The 20,551-nt window shown below is 31.4% G+C and overlaps 1 protein-coding gene across 1 annotated transcript in view; it reads left to right on the top strand.

Annotated features, from left to right (window-relative positions):
- The window catches only part of LOC143236349 (fat-like cadherin-related tumor suppressor homolog), a 296,736-nt gene extending 295,342 nt beyond the window's left edge, over window positions 1–1,394 (top strand). Inside the window, exon 33 of the mRNA XM_076474622.1 lies at window positions 203–1,394. Within this exon, the coding sequence (XP_076330737.1) occupies window positions 203–888 (686 nt within the window). The 3' untranslated portion in view covers window positions 889–1,394. The remainder of the gene's footprint in view (window positions 1–202) is intronic.
- The last annotated feature ends 19,157 nt before the right edge of the window (window positions 1,395–20,551 follow it).

Consider the following 20,551-nt stretch of genomic DNA (forward strand, 5'->3'; position numbering starts at 1 on the left):
CAACAAAATAAAGAATTAATTATTATTATTGACTACGTTTATGATTTTATTTTCGAAGAATAAATATGATAATGAATAAATATAAGATAATGAGAAAAATGTAATTAATAACAGATAGTTATCTCAGAACAGAAACTCGGAGTTATGCTTTATATTATTAGTTGTAATCGTAATGAATATTTTTTATTTATCTAATAATCAGACTATCAGATGCATAAGACCTCTTCCGGAGCTTCTGTTCGCCGTCATCATAGCATATCCATAACTTCCTTCCGGGCAGGTGGCGTTGTACGAGAAATAGATGGTAAGGTTGGCCTAGTCTCTAGCAGAGACGAGCATCACCACACGGATTTAGGTCACAGCTATGAAAAATTGAAAAGTGACAAATTGGGACTCCAAGCGGAAAGTGAGAGAACTATTCCACTTCATTCTTGTCAAAGCATGGAGTTCTATACCGGTATAAAGCCCGACAGCAGACACTTTACTATAGAACACTCTTTAACACACGATGAATGCAAATGTAAAGACTTTTCTTTCAAATCCTGTAACATGCACTCTGATCATCAATCGTGCACTTGCCTAAAAGAACCACATCATGACTTTTCAGATGATGGTGATGTTGCTTCATACGGTTTCCCATCACAAGTATCCAAGAGTTTCATGCTCGAATTAGCTTACAGCATTAGTGATCCCAATATCCCCCACTCATGCGACCATGGCAACCTAGCTGAACATGTTGGACAGTGTTCCTCGCCCACCATCATTTCCACTCCGCTGTCCAGCATTGTTCCACCAGGTGTCAGAGACAATGATGATTTCGAAGTTGTGTACAACATGAAAGTAGCCGACTCTTCCAGTAGACTTTCCTCGTTACAACTTAGTGTATGAACTAAAGAAGAACAAACAACAACTTTGAATTAATCAATATAACGTTCCATTTTATTTAATACGTAACTAGATTTATGGAAACAGCTATTTATTGCTATATTATACATTACTGTAACACCATACTGTTTGTAAACAATACAGGAGTGGATTTTGTTTTGGTGTTCCGTAAATTACACTAGTGCCATAATTTTTCTCAGATAAACATACATTTAAATGTTCACAATTCTTGTCTGTTAAATATTTTGTCACTCCATTAAGATAGATATAAATAGATTTAACTAAATAAATGTAAAAGTGCCTTACTTCTCTTGGGTGTGGTAATAACAGTAATTCAATCGCCTTGCCTTTATCTTACCAGGAATGAGATATTATTGTTTGGTTAATCAACATGTACAGATGTGAATTAGTAAAAATTATTAAAAGAGAAATATTCATTCACAAGTGTTCTTACTTTTTAATTTATTATTGCTTTGCAGTGTCTTAATTATATATATTTTCGTTTCAGTACTTTATACATTTAGTTACTGCTTCGTATTTGTAATGTATGGAAGAGGAAACTACGATGTAAAACATTTAATGAATTATAGAACTTTTAATTGAAACAACTCGTATATTTATTTACGCAGTTTTACAAATATGGCTTATAATGCACAATAAACGTCTTTTGTAATTATTTAATGGACAATTTATATTTATGATAGACATCTATGCCATACAATTTACCTGTTACAGCTACAAATATACAAAATTATTCATCGAAAAGTATGTCACAAAAGAAACTTCTGTCTACGTTTTACTATGACAGTTTTAACGTTTTGCATGAAACAAAACTGGGCGTTTTGCACGTTACAATTGATCGTAAGCTTAGATATGAAGAACAAGGGTACATTTGAAGGTTATAGCAATCTATACAGTTTTCATTAAGTATGAAAGTCCTTAATTTAACACATTTATTATTTATTTTCCTTGATATTTGCATATCAACAAAGCTTAAGATCCTGACTTGTCAGAAAGTAAACATACCGATATAGTTTGAATTTCTTTTACCAGAATTGTTATATTTAGCATTTAAACAATCGTGTGAAAATATGGGCCATGAATTAGACTTAAATTTCATATTCACGAATTTCAAGTTTCTCATAGGCCATATCTCAACACAATGACACATTCAGTTTCTTCGTTATCAACCATATGTGTTGTGCGACAGGACAGTTTATAGCTCTAGATATTTCTGTCACAGATAGTATTTATGGAAGGCGTTGTAACACTTATATTATTTCCATGAAAAATATGTCCTATTAAATTAGGAAGTAAAGGGGTTTGTTGTTTTACTTTGTTAGTGATTCAATACTTCCGCTGAATTACAATCGAAAATTAAAAAAAAAAAACAATGTACAGTAATGTGTAACTTATAAAGCATATACATTTTTGAATAAGCAAATACAATAAATATATGAAGTAAAACAATGCTTAAAACAGAGACCTTTAGAAGATGTACACAAGTAATCATCAGTTATGTCTATTGGAACTGTTTAAATAGTTATTTTAAACTTTATTTTTCATGTTTACATTAGTGAGACTGGCTAATATACTTGTCTAGAGATCCTCTTTATAAACATTACACTCACACTATTTCTCATTACGTACAAATTGTGCTATATATATGTTTATAATGTACATCGTATTTGTAAAATACGTATTTGTTTCCTTTACAAATTTAATTTAAATTTAGTTGTAGATGTTAGTTTCTGTATAAAAGGGGAGAACTGCGTAATGAATATGTTTGTTATACAGGAATAATAATGTAGCCTTACAGTAGCAAAGGTCAGAGTTTGTTTGTTTGTAATTAATCACTGAGCTACACAAAGGGCTATCTGTGCTCTGCCCAGCATGGGTTTCTAAACCTTCTTTGTAGCGTTGTAAATCTGCAGACATACCACTGTGCCACTGGAGGTCACAAACGCCAGAGAAAAATCAAAAACGATTGTGTATCATTAACATGTTGTCAGAAGGTTATCAAACCCGAAACACAATGATACGGCTGGCCCAAGTAAAACACAAACAATAGGAAGATGGAAATCAAGTAGACATGTACATCCAATATTATCATTCGAATTATTCAGCCGTGCAACACTTCTTGTCAATTAAATATCTCGTTAATACTGGGTATGTCATAAAATTTAATTATGAGCATTTCTTTTCATAATCTAGATTCCTTAATAATCATTAATTAGTAGGAAATTCCGAGTAAAAACGAATTATTGTTTTGACATGAAATCTTTGTTTTTTTTAAAATAATAACTGCTGTATAACGTTTTGTCTTTTTAAATTTAAATCTTACGAACATTGCAAGTTAAAAACCTTAAAGAAATACATTATTGTGCTAAACGTGTCATCTTACTCGAACAATTTTTCCTCATATTTTCAATTATTGTCATTTAACACTAACATATTTAGCAATATGTAAAAAAATATGACAAAAGTTATAATTTTTTTTTATAAAATAACCTTAGAAATTATTCAATGAATACGTGCCGATATAGTTTAATTACATTAACGTGTGGAAAGCTTCGAAATAAGGGCCGATAGCCCAAAATAACGAGTTTTATCTTGGTTTCAAGTATTATTTAATTTGATCAAACTTACTCTCGAGTAAGTTTCAAATATGAAGTAAGTTTCAATTTACTTTATTATTAATGTAATCACACATTTTCAGATAATTTAAATATCATAATTTTTATGTTGTTTGGAAAAATTGAATCTCAGGTGTACAGCTCTCTATCTTCACAGTCATATTAAATCCGTAAATAAGGATTTAAAGTTCAAATCAAGTTAAGGACAATCACATATGTACCACAATGCTGCTTTGATATCGATTAAATTAATGTCATTTATACTGAAAAACGACTGTAAAATAGTACAATTTCTCTTTTTCGGTATTATTTTAATATTTTGTAAAATTTATTTTATCCAATCAAAGGATGGCGCTGTTATTTCGCATTTTTGATTCAAAAAGAATAATTTTAACTCGGACTACAGAACGTTCTGTTTAATAGCGGACTTTTCAATGTTTTAAACACTGAAAACAGTATTAAATATTAAAATTTCTTTGCTCACAAGCATATCAATAAAACAATTCAATAAGAATCTGGTGAGAGTTTCAACAGGTGACGCTAGAATATAATGATAATAGCCTGAGGGTAATGGCCTGGTCTTGAAGTGTCAGGAAGGGTGCGTGATTCGCATTCTATTGAGGCAAAACTGTACACCGAGATTTGAAGCCGTGGATATACCTTAAAAGCAACTTTGCAATTAGTGTAGCCCAAGAGTTGATGCTTTCAACTAGCTGCCTTCTCTCTGATCTACAAGTTCAAAATTAGAGATGGTTATAGCAAATTAACGTTGAATAAGCTTCCGAATCAAACATAATATTAAACTTTGTATTAAAAACTGTTAACTTTATAACGTGTAAAATTTTGCTGAATGTAGGTCTTAGGTTAGGTTATATAAAAATGAAATGTGTAACTTATGATCGTCATGAATGTCGAAGTGAATTAATGTACGTTTAACATGTGAACAGTTAACTTTTAACGCTAACTTACACATTAGGAAAATGCTGAAATAATAACGCTAAAATCAGGGGTTCGATTCCCCTCGGTGGGCTCAGCAGATAGCCTATGTGGCTTTGCTATAAGCAAAACACACACACGCTGAAATAATAAACATAACGATTAAGCTCATAATGGTATTACTTTTATTAAAAAATGTAATATTTATTTAATCTAAGATGAAACATATTTTGTTAAATACAAAAATAATAATGGTATTGTATTGCTCTAAAATGTAAATTATACGTACCAGTAGAGTTTGTACTTAGCCTTGTAAGTTAAAAAAGTATATCATTGCATACATAGAGAAAGAAAAAAGAAAAAAGACAATACGCTTTATTAGCAATGAATACATTAATAATTAAAGTATAATTGAATAAACTACTTATATCTCAACTTAACAACTTATTAATTTTTGTAAACAAAAAATATTTTCTTTCTGTTTAATATATTTACACATGGTGTAACTAACATTAATAACGAAATTTTCACCTAGCGTCATAAAACAATATCATATGTAAATAATATCACAAAGAAAAGTATGACTGTGACTTAAAACGAAGATATAATGGTACAAAATATATATACAAGCAAAACAATATCTGTCATCAACATTATCCATGACTTTTCTCATGTCATTTCAAAAGTGAATGCTCAGTTTTCTTGCGTGCACATTTTTGTAAACGAAAGACAGACGAACCCTGGATCAGAAACCATGCTGTGCAATATGTATATAAGATATTAACAAACCTACCTACTACAAGGTAAATATATCTAACATTAAAGAAAAGTATACAAAAAAAACGACGACACTATGAATACAAATATTTAAGAATATTACCAAAGAAACATTATAATTGATATTGTAATTGAGCGTGTAAAAGTTTTAAATGGTTTAAGGTAGCTGAAACGTATCGAACATTCTTTATCAGTCATTTTAAATGACAATTTATATAATAATATAAATTTTGTCAGTTTAATGTACCGGACTTGTTATTAACATCTTTTTTGTATCACAAGATTCCCATAACTTATAATTAATTTCTATCTGTCTTTATTCTGTTTAATTAGCTTCATTCATATTTTATTGTTAATATGCCTTTAGAAGATCTTGAAAAGTGAAGTTTTAAAAACGCATTTGTTTAGTTTCCGAAATAGCGACAATGTTTTACTTCTGTTTATCTTTTACCCCAAAGGATCACGCCCAATGGCACAGTGGCATGTCTGTAGACTCACATAGCAAAAACCAAGTTTCGATAACTGTGGTGAGTGGAACACAAATATTCCATTGTGTCGTACCAAAGAAAGAAAATAATGAAAACTATTTATTTTAGTGCATGACTTTAAACGTTTTTGAATTGTGGACATGCGCAACAATGAGTTTATAAATAATATACAGATGTTCTTTAAACTACATACATATAGAGATACTGACCCCAGTAATAATTATTGCCTCATGCACCGTTAAAATGTATGAATATATACTGAGAAACATTCTCTTTTTTGAAGAAGCGTAGCTCGATGAATGTATACTATGACGAATAGGAGTTTTTTTATATGATATTGATTTACGATACTGGACTAAAAGTACGTTAACTTATCACGACGAGGGTTTTCTTTTCTGATGAGAGAGAAAATATCCTATTGCGGTGAGTCAAAACTACAAATATGACGACATTTTCTATTTATAAAATCTTCAAAAAATTGATTATAAATACGAAATTTTTTAATGATGAATAAAATTCATCTACTAAATCAGAGTTGGTAATTCAATGATTATAGAGTAATTGGTTATGTTTTTATACTAATTTACTGAGAAACAACTTATCCCAGTGTTGTTATTTTTCATGAACTAACGTTTTGTTACTTTAAAGCATATCCTTTAATAAGTAAAGTCCCCCAGTAGCTCCGTGGTATGTCTATGGACTTACAACGCTACAAACCGGCTTTCGATACTTGTGGTTGGCAGAGCACAGATAGCCCATTGTGTAGCTTTGTGCTTAATTCAAAACAACAAGAGTAACTGATAAAATAAAGAATTTAATTATAAATGTTTGAAACCAATTATAAAACACGTAATCGTAATAAATATTTTTACTTAATTATAACAGAAGCATTTAACTATTATTACTCGATTCTTTAAGAGAAAATTTAAACATTTTACAATAGACAATAGTAATTTTTTTTTTTTATTATTTGTTGAATACCAAATCTGAATAATTACTTTTCTTCGTGCAATTAAGGTTAGTGAATGCGTCAATGTATAAAGTGTAACATAAAATTATTAAATTATATCAAACTGTATAAGATTAAATATTTTGGTATTTACTAGTCATCATTATAATTCTACGCTTAGGTTTATAACCAATTTACATAATTTCGCACTAATAGTTGAAATATTAAAAAAAATCATGTAATTACGCAAAAATTTGAAAACCTAACTTTAAAATTGTTGAAAAGCTTCGTAATTAATTAACCGTCTTTTTCTCACCTCGGGATCGAAACCCAGTTTTAGCACTTTAGGCCCTCACACTAGTCCTGAGTCACTGTGTAGCACTGCTAACAGAATAATCATAATGTTGTAGTTTTCTAGGTATCAATATCTGAAAGTAACGTAAAGCTATTTTAAAAAAGTTGGAACAGTAAGATCATCTGCTACATTGTACCTCAGAAATATTAAGAATATTTATTAAGAAACTATTCTATTGAATAATTACCAAAATATTATGTTAAGTAATGTTAATCACGATACTTATTAATGTTTTGACATATTTTTAATAGACGTCGTACACAGTGATTCCCATCAAACACGAGCAGACTGAACTTTTATATTCTTCTAATCTGTTTTCTGGTCATATTTGAGCATAACTTTTCACACGTTGTTTGTACAATACTCTGTGTTTCTTCCTGAGACGTGTCACTGTTTGAAGTTGTCTCCTTAAGATAAACACGGAATTCTCATTAATTATTCTTGCCTAGTTTGTTATTAAACTCGAAACTACACAATATATTATCTGTGTTGTCCTCACTGCAAGTGTCAGAACACGAGTTTTAGTATTGTAAGCAATAACACCTACCGCTTTTCCGGATTGGGCGGGGGGGGGGGTATTCTCACGTGAATATAGTTCACAATTCAGTAAAACTATTAATAATAAATTAGTATTAAGTGTCGTGATGTTTATAAGGTATACCAACAAAGTCTCTAACGCTTACATCAAATTTATGGTAGCTTACTCATAAACTATATAATTTATCCTCAGCACTCATCGAGTTCTAGTGAACTGTTAACAGGGTAATCGTTACCCACTCCAGGATCATACAGCTCAGTTTGGTGTTTTTGCAGCTTTTCTATCGTGCTATGAATAATTAAAGACATAAAATTAATATTGTATCAGATGATCTAGTGGTTATGGTGTTCAATACAAAACATTCAGGATGCAGTTTGGAATCCTACCTTTCAGCCACAGGGTCATTACAATGTTTGGTCAATCTCACTATTCGCTAGTAAAAGAGTAGCCCTGCAATTAGCGGTGGTGGGAGGTGCATTAACTGCCTCCCCCTAAGTCTATAACTTCTATAATCAGACAAGGCTAACGCAGATAACTTTCCCTAAAATTCAACAAAGAAATGATGACACTCGATTATCCTTACCATTAAATTGATTCCTAGTTCTCATCCATTTAAATTACTAGATTTAATCAGAGGTTAATATTAATATATAAAATAAGGAATTATTGACCAATAGCGAATATCAAATGCAATTTCATTAATGTCGATTTCTCACTCAGGCGTTTTTAATATTTAAAAACTATATGGTGATATATTTTACTCTTTGTAGGTTTCGATTGTTTATACATAATTTATAGCTTACACAGATATATATATATTATTGCGTAGAAATAAATACAGAGGTTTGTTGAACATCAGTTTTATAAAAAATACCAATTACACACCAGCTGTTTTTCTTCCGTTCTAATAAACCTGCCAGAACTATGACAGCATATCAGACTTCACAAATTAACAATATAATATAATTTCTCTTTTCTCACTCCTCATACCGTACACTAACAGTAACAGCCAATCAGACTTTGCGCCTGTTACTTTCTTTTTATACGTAAAATAATAATTGTAATAGCAGGATGAAACAATTGTCTGTCACCACGTTGACTAAATGTTTGCTTAAAACTATCGTTTCAGTGTTGTAATATATCACTTGATGTCTTGAAAAAACAAGAATACGAAGCTCCCAGTTTTAAGCAATTAGTTTACTGCAATAAATGAGTTGTTACGTTTGTCATAAAGCCTCTTACGAGGTATTATATTTATCAATGTGTGTTGATGTACTACATTTTTGCTCTTACCTTACTACAGGGAAATATAAAACAACGAAAAGTTTATTTCGAATTTCGCACAAAGCTACTTTGAGGGCTATCTACGCTAGCCGTCCCTAATTTAGCAGTGTAAGACTAGAGGGAAGGCAGCTAGTCATCACCACCCACTGCCAACTCTTGGGCTACTCTTTTACCAACGAAAGAAACAAACAAAATAAAACAACAATGCTATAACGGAATCCTTTATAGACATAAAACATGAGTGTGATATAAAGCGGATAAACTAAGAGTAAAATAGGAAAGGAAATTTATCGGTCAATACTTTTCTCAAAAGTTAAATTAAATTGCAGAAAAATATCAGAATATTGTTTCACCGTGAGATCTGTGTTTGTTCAATTCGATTCTAAAGGATCAAAATATTTTGGGAAATTATATTTGACTTCTTTTTTAAAAACTGTTTAAATATGTTGTAAGAGAATACATGAAAAGTTTGAAACGTTTAAAGTCGAGACCTATAGTGACGTCACATCATCGTTATATTCAAGCATGACGTCATGCGACTGACGAGTCCATGTTTTTCTTGTATTTTGGTATGACTTTTTATTGTGTAAAACTCATTAATGTACATATCACTTTGGCCAAAATGTTTCCATACTGTGGTATGTTGATGTTGTTGTCTATATGCATTCAGTGGTTACTAGTAAATGCCGAGTTGTAACACAGAAAAAAGGTAAAGTATAATCAGATAAACATGCATGAATGGTTTGAGCATTTGTTTGACAAAATAAAGATAAACACCTGTTTGTATAAAAAGATATACTTTGAGTATAATTTTTTTTCGAAACAGATAATACTTTTCTAGTAATGTCCGTATGCTTCATTCCATTGTTGGACAGTCAAACAATTTGACTCTTTATGTACTTGGTGTAGCAGAGTCGTGTCTCATCACGTGCCAGAAGTTAGAGAGAGTCAAATTGTTTGATTGTCCAACAATGGTATGAAGCATACGGACATTACTAGAAAAGTTGGGTACTCCGAGTATACTGTGTCGAGAATACGGAAATCTCATCGAACCACAGAAAACGCTGTTCTAGGAAAATCTACTTGTAGACGCTGAAAAACTACTACTCGAGATGGCTCTGTTATCACTAGGTTAGCAGATCAAGGTCAAAATAACTATTGCACACCTTGCTACAGGAATGGCACGAACATATTCATTTCAAGTATCCACAAGAACAATGAATAGGAGACTGATCAAACAAGGTTATTTTGTAAGAAGGACTATCCTCAAACTGATATTAACCAGAATTCACTGTTACTTGGACACAACATTATGTTAACGTACAGTTAGGACACTGGCAACATGTCTTGTTAAAACTGATAATTGGATCCGTATCCGTCGTGTATCTCGTGAACATGTTAGGAAAGCTCACTTTCCCACAGAAAGTGTTGGAGTTCAGGTTTGTTTAAGGGACTATTCACCATGGTGGAAAAAACAGCTGTTTATATCGTCTAGGGAAATGTCAACGGTGTCTCTACAGCTATCACATGAAGACAGTATTTCTGTCATATGCTACAGTAAGGTTTGGTAATAATATTGTGTTTCGGAATGACAATGTCACTGCTCGCAGTCTGTGTATTGTACAGGATTATCTGGATCAAAAGGACATCACAAGATAACCATGGCCAGTAAAGTCTCCAACTTATAATTTCTTTGAGATCTATTGGGGACAGAACTGAACCGGTAAAGTGCTAACCATGACCCTAAACTAGCTATTATTGTTGAGTTGCAGCACCGTCTAGTGAAAATTTGGGATGAAACAAGGTGGATTACATCAATAACTACTTCCACAGCATTCCACGTTGTCTTGCTGAGGTTATTAGTGTACAAGGAGGATCAACCAAATTCTGAATGTTTAACATGAACTGATATAAAGTTACAGACGCCGTTTATAATAATTTGATGCAATAATTTGTCATTATATACATTTTGTTGTGATAGGTGGCATGCTGAATTACACACATTTCTACGGGTGTCTGATAAAATTATTTGCTTCATAACAACTCTTTTTATGTTCTCTATAGCACCTGTCTCATTATACAAGTTACATATGTATATGTTTAATATGACGTACATTTTTCATTTTGACAGCGACAAGTGTATTTATATTTCATCCTGATAATTTTTGTCTTATATGTCATAAAATATGCAAAACTTTTGACCAAGACTGTATAGAAGTATTATAAAACTCCTTAACCAAAAAGGAAATTGGAATCATCTGACTGCTCACATTGATTTCTGACCAGGTGAAAGAAAAATACATCAAATCATTGTCAAACCACTATCATTTGAAAGTCTTTGAGCTTAAATAAATATATATATACAAGTTTCCTTGAATTTTATTCATTAGCCCATTTGTTTGTTACAGCCACCAGCTGCTAAATACACAAAAGAATAGAGTAGTTACAAAGCATGATTTACTGTGGTATTTGAAGATATTTTGATTAATCGAGGCACCGTTTCACAGTTGTACTGTTGTCTCTTCTCAGTATAAAATTTTAAAGCTTTAATCGCTGTTGCAACAAAGTTTTTATTCACTAAAACTGCAATAATACTAACTTTCTTAATCAAATGAATAACTGCGTCTACTAGAATGTTGGTCCAGCATGGCCAAGCGCGTGACTCGTAATCTGAGAGTCGCGGGTTCGCATCCCCGTCGCGCCAAACATGCTTGCCTTTTCAGCCGTGGAGGCGTTATAATGTGACGGTCAATCCCATTATTCTTTAGGAAAAGAGTAGCCCAAGAATTGACGATGGGTGGTGATGACTAGCTGCCTTCCCTCTAGTCTTACACTGCTAAATTATGGACGGCTAGCACAGATAGTCCTCGTGTAGCTTTGTGCGAAATTCAAAAACAAACAAACAAACTAGAATGTTAATAATACTGCTGTATTGTTATTCACAACACACGATACGTGAGCTCTTTGATTATTAGGATAGCACTATTCGATAGTTTTATTGATTCTATGAAACACCAAATTCTTAAATAAAGAAAAGTCGTGAACAAAATACAACAATAAACTCTGTAACTCTGAGATGAATATATGACCTTATCTGTATTTCGTATCTTAAAAAAAACTTGTGAAATATTTTTGTGGATATAAGAAAAGAACATGTTTTAAACAGACTTAACTACATTTCACTAGAATGTCGAACAGAAGCAACATAATTCTCAATTTTAAATTTATACAACTATGAAAAAAAACAACTCAGCTCAAAGATATTTTTTGGAATTCAGAAAATTTACTACATTTCTAAGGATAAAATACAAAAATAAACTGCATATATCAAATATCATCTGTTTACTTCACAGATATTTTTGTTATAACACAGCCAACTGAAAAAAAACAAGACATTTAGACGTTGTTAAACATGAATATTGATCTTAAATCTTGTTTATTAAGCAGCATAAAAATTGAATGTTACAATGGAAAATATCGAAAGTTGGTAATGCAATCAGTAAGCTTAATATTCCAGAATAAAATCAGATTAGACTGCAGATGGTTTCTTTCCACATTCATCTCATTTAGTTCGTTACAAATTTCAAGTGGGGGCTATGCAAAAATAGTACTTGAAATCTATGTTTTATTTGCCACGGGCTACTGCGTTCAATAGAAGTATTTCGTAAGACGTCATAAAGTCACCAGTTTTGTACATCATCTGTCATATTGAGTTGAAGATGAAGTAAGAAAACAGATCACAATATACTTAGTTCATCATTTTGTACGTTCATTTGTTAACAACGTATACAAGGGTTGCGACCCTAGGAGCACAAGCTCATTCAGAAAAGATGAACAAAAATGTTTCTCTCATTGATTTCCAGTGGAAAAAGAAAGTAGAAATCGTTGGATAATAGCTGTAAGCAAGCAAAAAAATTGATATGCAAGCCTAACTAACTTTACGATACTATGTATGCTAGTGAGTATTTTATTTTAGTTTGTAAAACTGGAATTTTAAGGTATTTTTTGAGGAAGAAAGAGGTTTTTTATGACCTACGTTACACAAACAAATGAAGAGAAAGTTCTCTAACAAGTAGTATAAACATATGTACACAATATAAAACTGATGTTTTGTTCCTAGGTTGTTGTTTTTATCTCTCTTTTGTAAAATCTTACGAATGAAGTTTGTAACAGCAAAAATGTAACAGCTACTTTAGGTCAATCTGTTAATTTCTCAAAGTTGCAACTATCTTTATACTCCATAGTGTACGTAATATCAAGGACAAATTCTAAACAGTGAAATGTTTGTTGTTTTCTTTCTAATTAAGGACAAAGCTACACAATGAACTATATGCGCTATGTCCACCATGGGTATCGAAACCTGTTTTTTAGCACTGTAAATTCGCAGACAAACTGATGTGACACTAGAGGGCACAGTGAAATATCCAATAGCTTTGCATTTTGTAACATTCACTTTTGAAAGTATAACACATTTGCTCATATGCTTTCTCTATTAAGATCTCCAAAACTAATACAGCGTAAAGAATGACAAAAAATAATTGACTTTGGAGACAGTCAATTCAAACGACCAATAATATATCTACATATATATATGCGAAAACTCAATATATGTCCATAGTTCATAATCATTTGACAGTTCAATTTTGCATATAAAGTATATTTATCGTCTTAAATGTGCGAACATGGTTTTTTCTAGATAACTCGCCACACTCTTATTCTTAAGGTAGCAAATTCCCTTCTTACTTGTAGTTGTAATTTTGAACCTCTCAATATAGAAAATATCACGATGAATCTTATAGTTAATGACTTTTCGGGAAGACAACAAAACAACTATTCGTTTACTTGGTTGGATCGTAATAGTAACCAGAATTCATCTATAATACAATTCTTTATGTAATACATAAACTTAATATTGCTGAAAGCTGAAGAACTAATGGAAATAATGATGCTGAAATTAGCGATTAATATCAGGCTAGACGACATATTTTTTCTCAATTCTTTAGTGAATTTATAGTTATAAAAATGTTGTTGGCTTGTATCGTTGTTATGCGCAAAACTACACATGAGCTACCTGTACTCTGCCCGTCACAAGTATAACACTCCATTTTTAACATCATAAACCTCCAAACTTACCACTTAGCCATTTGGAGGCAGTTATAAAAGGAACCAATGAATTTAAAATAATTGAAAACTTGAAACTAGAGAACAGTCATTTTGTGTTGTTTCTTTTGTCTACTTTTTAAAAGAAAATTTAACCGCTGTTTCTATTGGTCCCGCTCAGTTGAGGAATTATAATACTAAAAAACAAACATAAAAGAATACTTAACAGAACTATTTCACTCATTTTTCATTTGAAACTGGTAACACGTGAACTAATTTTAAAAATGTAAAAAAAATCTGTACTCGATTCATTTTATCACAAATAGTAGTACTGTTACTGTTTCGCCAACTTTTGGCATATAACTACGTAACATTAAATAACAAAATTGTATAAAAGTATTATTAAGGAAATTTAATGTTAGTGATAAGTTTAGTTCAAAGAATCGTGAACACTGTGAATTTGTTTCCATTCCATGAACTAATTTACTGAGAACCTGTGGTTCGTGACTTTTGGAAGATAACTGAGATCTGTATTTAATTAAGTATTTTTGTTTCGAAAGAGTTATTATTTAAATAACTGATGTATCACGATGGCGGTACAGAATAAAATATTGTTTCAAAGTCTGTTTTAACATTAACACAATCAAGCGTCTCAGTGAAGAATTGTGTTAATGAAGACAGGCAGATAGTAACCAGTCATTTCATATGGTCTTTGTTAAATTATAATAGCAACTAGGTTAACAGTAAAACCTACTTTTGTTCTTACCGTAATTTCTTTTAAAACAAATATCTTGTGGAAGTATTATCAAAGTATACGTATACTATGACAACGATTCCTTGTGCAAGTATTATCAAAGTATACATATACTATGACAACGATTCCTTGTGCAAGTATTATCAAAGTATACATATACTATGACAACGATTCCTTAAATACAAAAATATAAATATTTTATAGAAACTACAACAGTGGTATATTATTCAGTGAAAATGTATGCGATAAACGATAGCAAACCGCTGTTGTTGTTGAACTAAAATAATTAAACTAATGTCTATTTTTTAACTTTTTTAAGTTTTTTAAAACATCAAAAAGAAGTGTTTCGTTTATATTTGCTATTCTTACTATATTTTGTGTGACAACGGACAGGAGAGACGTGACCGGCATAGCCAGGTGGTTAAAGCGTTCGACTAGTAATCTGAAGGTCGCGGATTCGAATCTCCGTAACATTAAACATGATCGCTCTTTCAGCAGTGAGGGCGTTATGATGTTACCTGATTAAGTATTTTTACATTATTTCAGTCAGTAACGCATGTAGAATTCGCAACACGTTGCGCTAAACCTGATTCATCCCATTTTTAATATATAGGTTCAAATAGGTTCTTGAAGTTAAAAGGTCGTTTATTCAACGTGAATACTTTGATGTTGGCTAATTTGTAGTTTCGTCTCACGTCACTTATGTTTTGGACTATTTAATGCAAGTTACTGAAAGCAAACAATAATCCCAAAGCTCTTTTTACAATATTTTGGTGGAAAATCAAAGTATTTCAAAAAAAAAATCTTGTTCATTATAAAGTAAGCTAATGTATTTACAAAATCAGATTACTTGAAGTAAAATAACAAATATCCTGGGACTTCTTTAAATCTTCTTTTTTTAAAATACATGTAAGCTTACAATGACATATCTGAAACATTAGTTGTTTTACTGAATTAGTTATTACAATTACACCAATCAAAGTTACGTTATTCCAGCTAGTATTAGAACATATCAAAATATTTTGAAAGTTCTGAATCAATTAATACATTAAAAAACAGTTCTAAACTATTCATGAAAGCTCAACAAAAGTACATAACTCCATAATGAAATGTTCCCAGTTGCACAGCAGTAAATTTGCAAACTCACGACGCTGGAAACCGAGTTTCGATACTTGTGGTAAGCAGAGCACAGATAGCCCATTGTGTAGCTTTGTGCTGCCCCCCAGTGCACAATGGTATGTCTGCGGACTTACACACTAAAAACCAGGTTTCGATACTCGTGGTGGGCAAAGCACAGATAGCCCATTGTGTAGCTTTGTGCTTAATTAAAAACTACAACAACCGTAGTAAAATAAGTAAAAATTAACCAACCATCTGACGCTGCTCAAAACAAATCTAAACAGTCTCACAAGCGCACAGAAGTTATAAACCACTCATTGAACATCCTTTCCAAAGATTTGTAAAACTACACGATAGAACAAGAAACTGTTATTGAAACACTGTTATTGTCATTACAAACATTTTGGTAATGCTTTGTTGTGATAAATGAAATACTTAATTACACATCTTTCTATAGGTTTCTGATAGGATTATTTACTGTTCGAATAAATCGTTCATGATGTCTACAGAACCTGTCTCGTTATACAAATTACAAATATGTAAATGTTTAATATAACAAGAATTTCTCAGTTGAACAACGCTGAGAGTAAGTATGCCGTCTTAATAATAACACCGCACAACAAATTTTTTGAAACGTTTTGCTTCCTGAAAAGTTTTTGCTGATTGTGACAGGTACCTGGTGGGTATGCACAAATATAGTTTTGGTTTTGCTTCATCACGTAGGAACTCTGAGAAATAGACAGTTAACTGTTTACTGGCAATAACGTATTTAATTGCATTTATGTTTCTAATACGCTATTAAGTTCAACATAATTAAAAGTGTTTTGCTCCTGATTTTTGTTTGTATTCAATGTCCAGTGCATCACGTTGCAGTGTTCAACAGTAGTCAGCAAGCATTGACGGATTCCAGTTGCCCTGATATCGTTTTACCATAGTAGCAAAACTGCAGATTTTGATGAAAAGGTACGTGATGGGCAAATTTCGATGCGATTTTCGTGATCAGCAGCCAAAAATCCATAAGGAACACCCAAGAGTTTTTAAGAAGCAAAAACTTTGTTGTGCAGTGTAATTATCTTATTTGTTACAAAATATGCAAATATTTTAGCCTAGCATTTGTTGATGGAGTGCAAAATATTCACATTCTTTTACTGGAAAACATACATTATTAATAATGTCCATCAGAGCAGTTTACATGAGATGTAGAAACAGAAGGTTTATAAGAAACTGTTTCCAGAACAGTGACTATATTTCTCTTTTTTGGACCAAGTATTTACACAGATGAAAAAGAGATGTAACCTATCACAATTTTTATTATAACAAAAAGTATATCAAAGTCAAATTAAATATTTAAACAGGCGATTTGTATGAGTTATTATAGAGAGAGAGGGACTGTATTAACACTATCGAAAGAGTAACTCTAGCTCTTTGATGTTAAAGTTAAAGCTGTGATAATTACAATCTATAAGTGTGAAGAACGTTCACCTCAATCAAATACTTTCCATAATCTATATTGCCATCTATCTCTCTGTAAGTCAGAGACTCAAAGTTTATTTTAAAATGTGAGCCTGCATAAAGATTGTATCGAAAAATATAGCTGTTAAATAAAGAAAACATGATAATATACATATATACATTGCTTTCCAGACACACCTAATACCCACGTGACTGAAGGATACTCTTTTGCTAAAAAGGGGGAGGAGTATAATGCAATCCCATGATTCTTTGCTAGAGTATGCCACTGCTTCTGTTTATAGAATAGATCGTATTACACTAACCTCTTCTAAAACAAAAAGACATGCGATGTTCATGGTGTTTCAGGCAATTCTATGAATTACCAAGACAAACAAGCTTAAAAATTCACTTGGACAATACTCAAGATTAAAAATAAACGCAGAAACTCTGAAAATTTGAAAAATTCTATAAATAAAGAAGGTAGAAAATGAACGATGTACTCATATCACAAATATGTAAAAATATCGTGATATCTTGTCTCTTTGAGATGATTAAAAAGACCACTTTTAATTAACAACAAAGTTTTAATCAATGTGTAAAAGACAAGAATGGTTTGTTGGAAACTGCTTAGCTGTATCACTGTTGTCTTATTTGTACCAATAATTTGGTGTTTAAGAGCAAGAAAAATTAAAATATATTACTGTAACTATAATTGTTCGATGGTTAAGGACATTTTGTGTTCAACGAAAGACAAGTTTTTCTAAAATTGTTTATAAAAGATAAAAGAGTTGAGAGTGGTCATTTATTTCATTCAAAACACCTGCTACATGCTCAGGAAAGTTGCAAATATTAAAAGCTTGAAACTGTTAAACAGTAATTTTTTATATACAAATAGTATTCCAAATATTTGGTGCAACAGTATTTATATTTATTTTGTAGCTAGAATAGCAAAACATGTTTCAGCTAAGTGATATTTCTTGGCGAAATTTTACAGTAAACTAATCAAATAAAATCAGGGCTGTGCCTCCACTTGAGTTTAAACACGTTGATATAAAACAAAACTTACAGCGTCGTGTCAAGCCCAAATGTTTCATATTATCGCAGATTAAGATCTGTTGTTTATTAAACTTTTCCAGTGGTTGTCAGTCAGAGGTGATGTACTTTCGAAAATAATCAATTTGAAGGAATTTTTGCAGATGCCCTAAGGAATTAAAATATCGTGAAGAAATAACTGTCTACAGAAATATTCACTTATCTGTCTAAGTATGTGATCGATATATGTAAAGAGAGAAGTTAATTATTGATACTAATGATAGATATTATCTTTCTCAAGTTTTTAAACTTGTCTTTATCAGCAGCATAACGTACGTTACAAGGGAATCTTCAGTCTAACCACAATAAAATATGCATTATATTAAAGTGTGAAAGTTTATACAAAACTATATATTATCGTTTTAAAAGATTACTAACTTCTTCAGGGCTGTTTTTAGTAACACCGAGAAATAATTCTCTAGTTTTTTATGACGCAGTTTAAGCTATTGCCCAAGAAATTAATATCCATACGTGTTTAACTTAGACCATAGTTTATTTATTTAGTAAATTAAATACGTAACTACAAGCTAGTAATGTTCTCCAATAGATGTTAAAACACGCAAGGTTCATATCTTTGAAATTTCGTGAAAAGAGTTGTGTTATGTTTGAACCAGAACAAAATAAATCTTTCTGGGGTAACAGAAGTAAGATTGAATGAAGTAAAAACATTCGATAAAATTATAACTGTTTAGATATTGTGGTTTTCATGAAATAATACTATCAATATTTTACCGAATAATTTTCTGATACATTAAAAACCAACACTCATCTGTGGCGAAACATTTTCTTGGAAAAAACACAGTTTACATTTCGCATTTTACGTTAAGTCATGTTTTTAAAATTGTAGTGAATTATCATTTCTTGCAACATACAAAACATAAATTAAAAATAGTCATTCTATTCAATTAATATCGCAACAATTATGCGTTTCAAATTTTGTGGGTACAATCTTTCACACGTTTATACGACAATCTATTTTTTTTAAGAGAAGAAAGAATATTTGAGGCAATCAGAGTATCAATGAAAATATCATATCTTCATACTTCTGCAACAAGATAAGAAATATTGAACAAAGACAAAACTTTCGAATCTCCCGTCACAACAAATATGTTTGCCCTTTGGCAACAAACCTTTAAAGTGATAAAGAAAGTTGTAATACAGTTTGCGACATTTTTACTTCGTATATTTATGCATATATTATTTTTGTCACTAGACTAGTTGTATTTGAGTTTGGAGGTTATTTCTTATACAAATTCGGCCCGGCATGGCCAGCTGGTTAAGACACTCGACTCGTAATAATCCGAGGGTTGCGGGTTCGAATCCCCGTCACACCAAACATGCTCGCCGTTCCAGCCCTGAGGGTGTTATAAGTGTTACGGTCAATCCCACTATTCGTTCGTAAAAGAGTAACCCAAGAGTTGGCGGTGGTTGGTGACGACTAGCTGCCTTCCCTCTAGTCTTACACTGCTAAATTAGGGAGAGCTAGCGCAGATAGTCCTGGTGTAACTTTGCGCGAAATTCAAAACAAACAAAGAAACAGCTACAATGACTTAACAGTTTTCAGTATTTTAACAAATAATATGTTTTATTTATGCCAAAACAAAATTAATATTTTTCGACAGATGATAGTATGTTAAGTAATCAGATTTTCTGAGAAACTAAAAACTGAATATTGTCATAGTTTTACAAGCAATGTTGAAACTTAAGGTTTCAATTTTTATGTGATGTAGCAATTTTTTTATTTACGCGAGTCGAGTCAAGTATTTGCAATAAAAGAAAGTAAGAAGTATTCAAATTGTAAATAACATTAATATTTTTACTCAGGATTATTTAAGATATGATGTTTCAATTATTACGCAAGAAAGTAATGATGTCTTTTGGCAGAAATTTTAATATTTTATTTTTGTTTAATATTATTATATAAAAATTGAACGTAGTATAACTTTAACCTAAAGATATCAGTATTCAATGCTCTATATTTTTGTAGGTATAATGTTTTCTTATTTTCCTCAAAAAATATTTTGATCTTCATTGCTAGAAATAATTAATAAAGACAGTCTGCGTCATGTCTCTGGCATGAATTTAATTTTTTACTATTTGCGTCATTTCCGATTTAATATTTTTGACAGAAGAATATTAAGACATATGTAATAAAGTTATAAATAAGAAATTTTAGTAACTATGTC

The sequence above is a fragment of the Tachypleus tridentatus genome, chromosome 13 (assembly GCF_004210375.1).
Source record: "Tachypleus tridentatus isolate NWPU-2018 chromosome 13, ASM421037v1, whole genome shotgun sequence".
In the NCBI taxonomy this organism is placed as follows: Eukaryota; Metazoa; Arthropoda; class Merostomata; order Xiphosura; family Limulidae; genus Tachypleus; species Tachypleus tridentatus.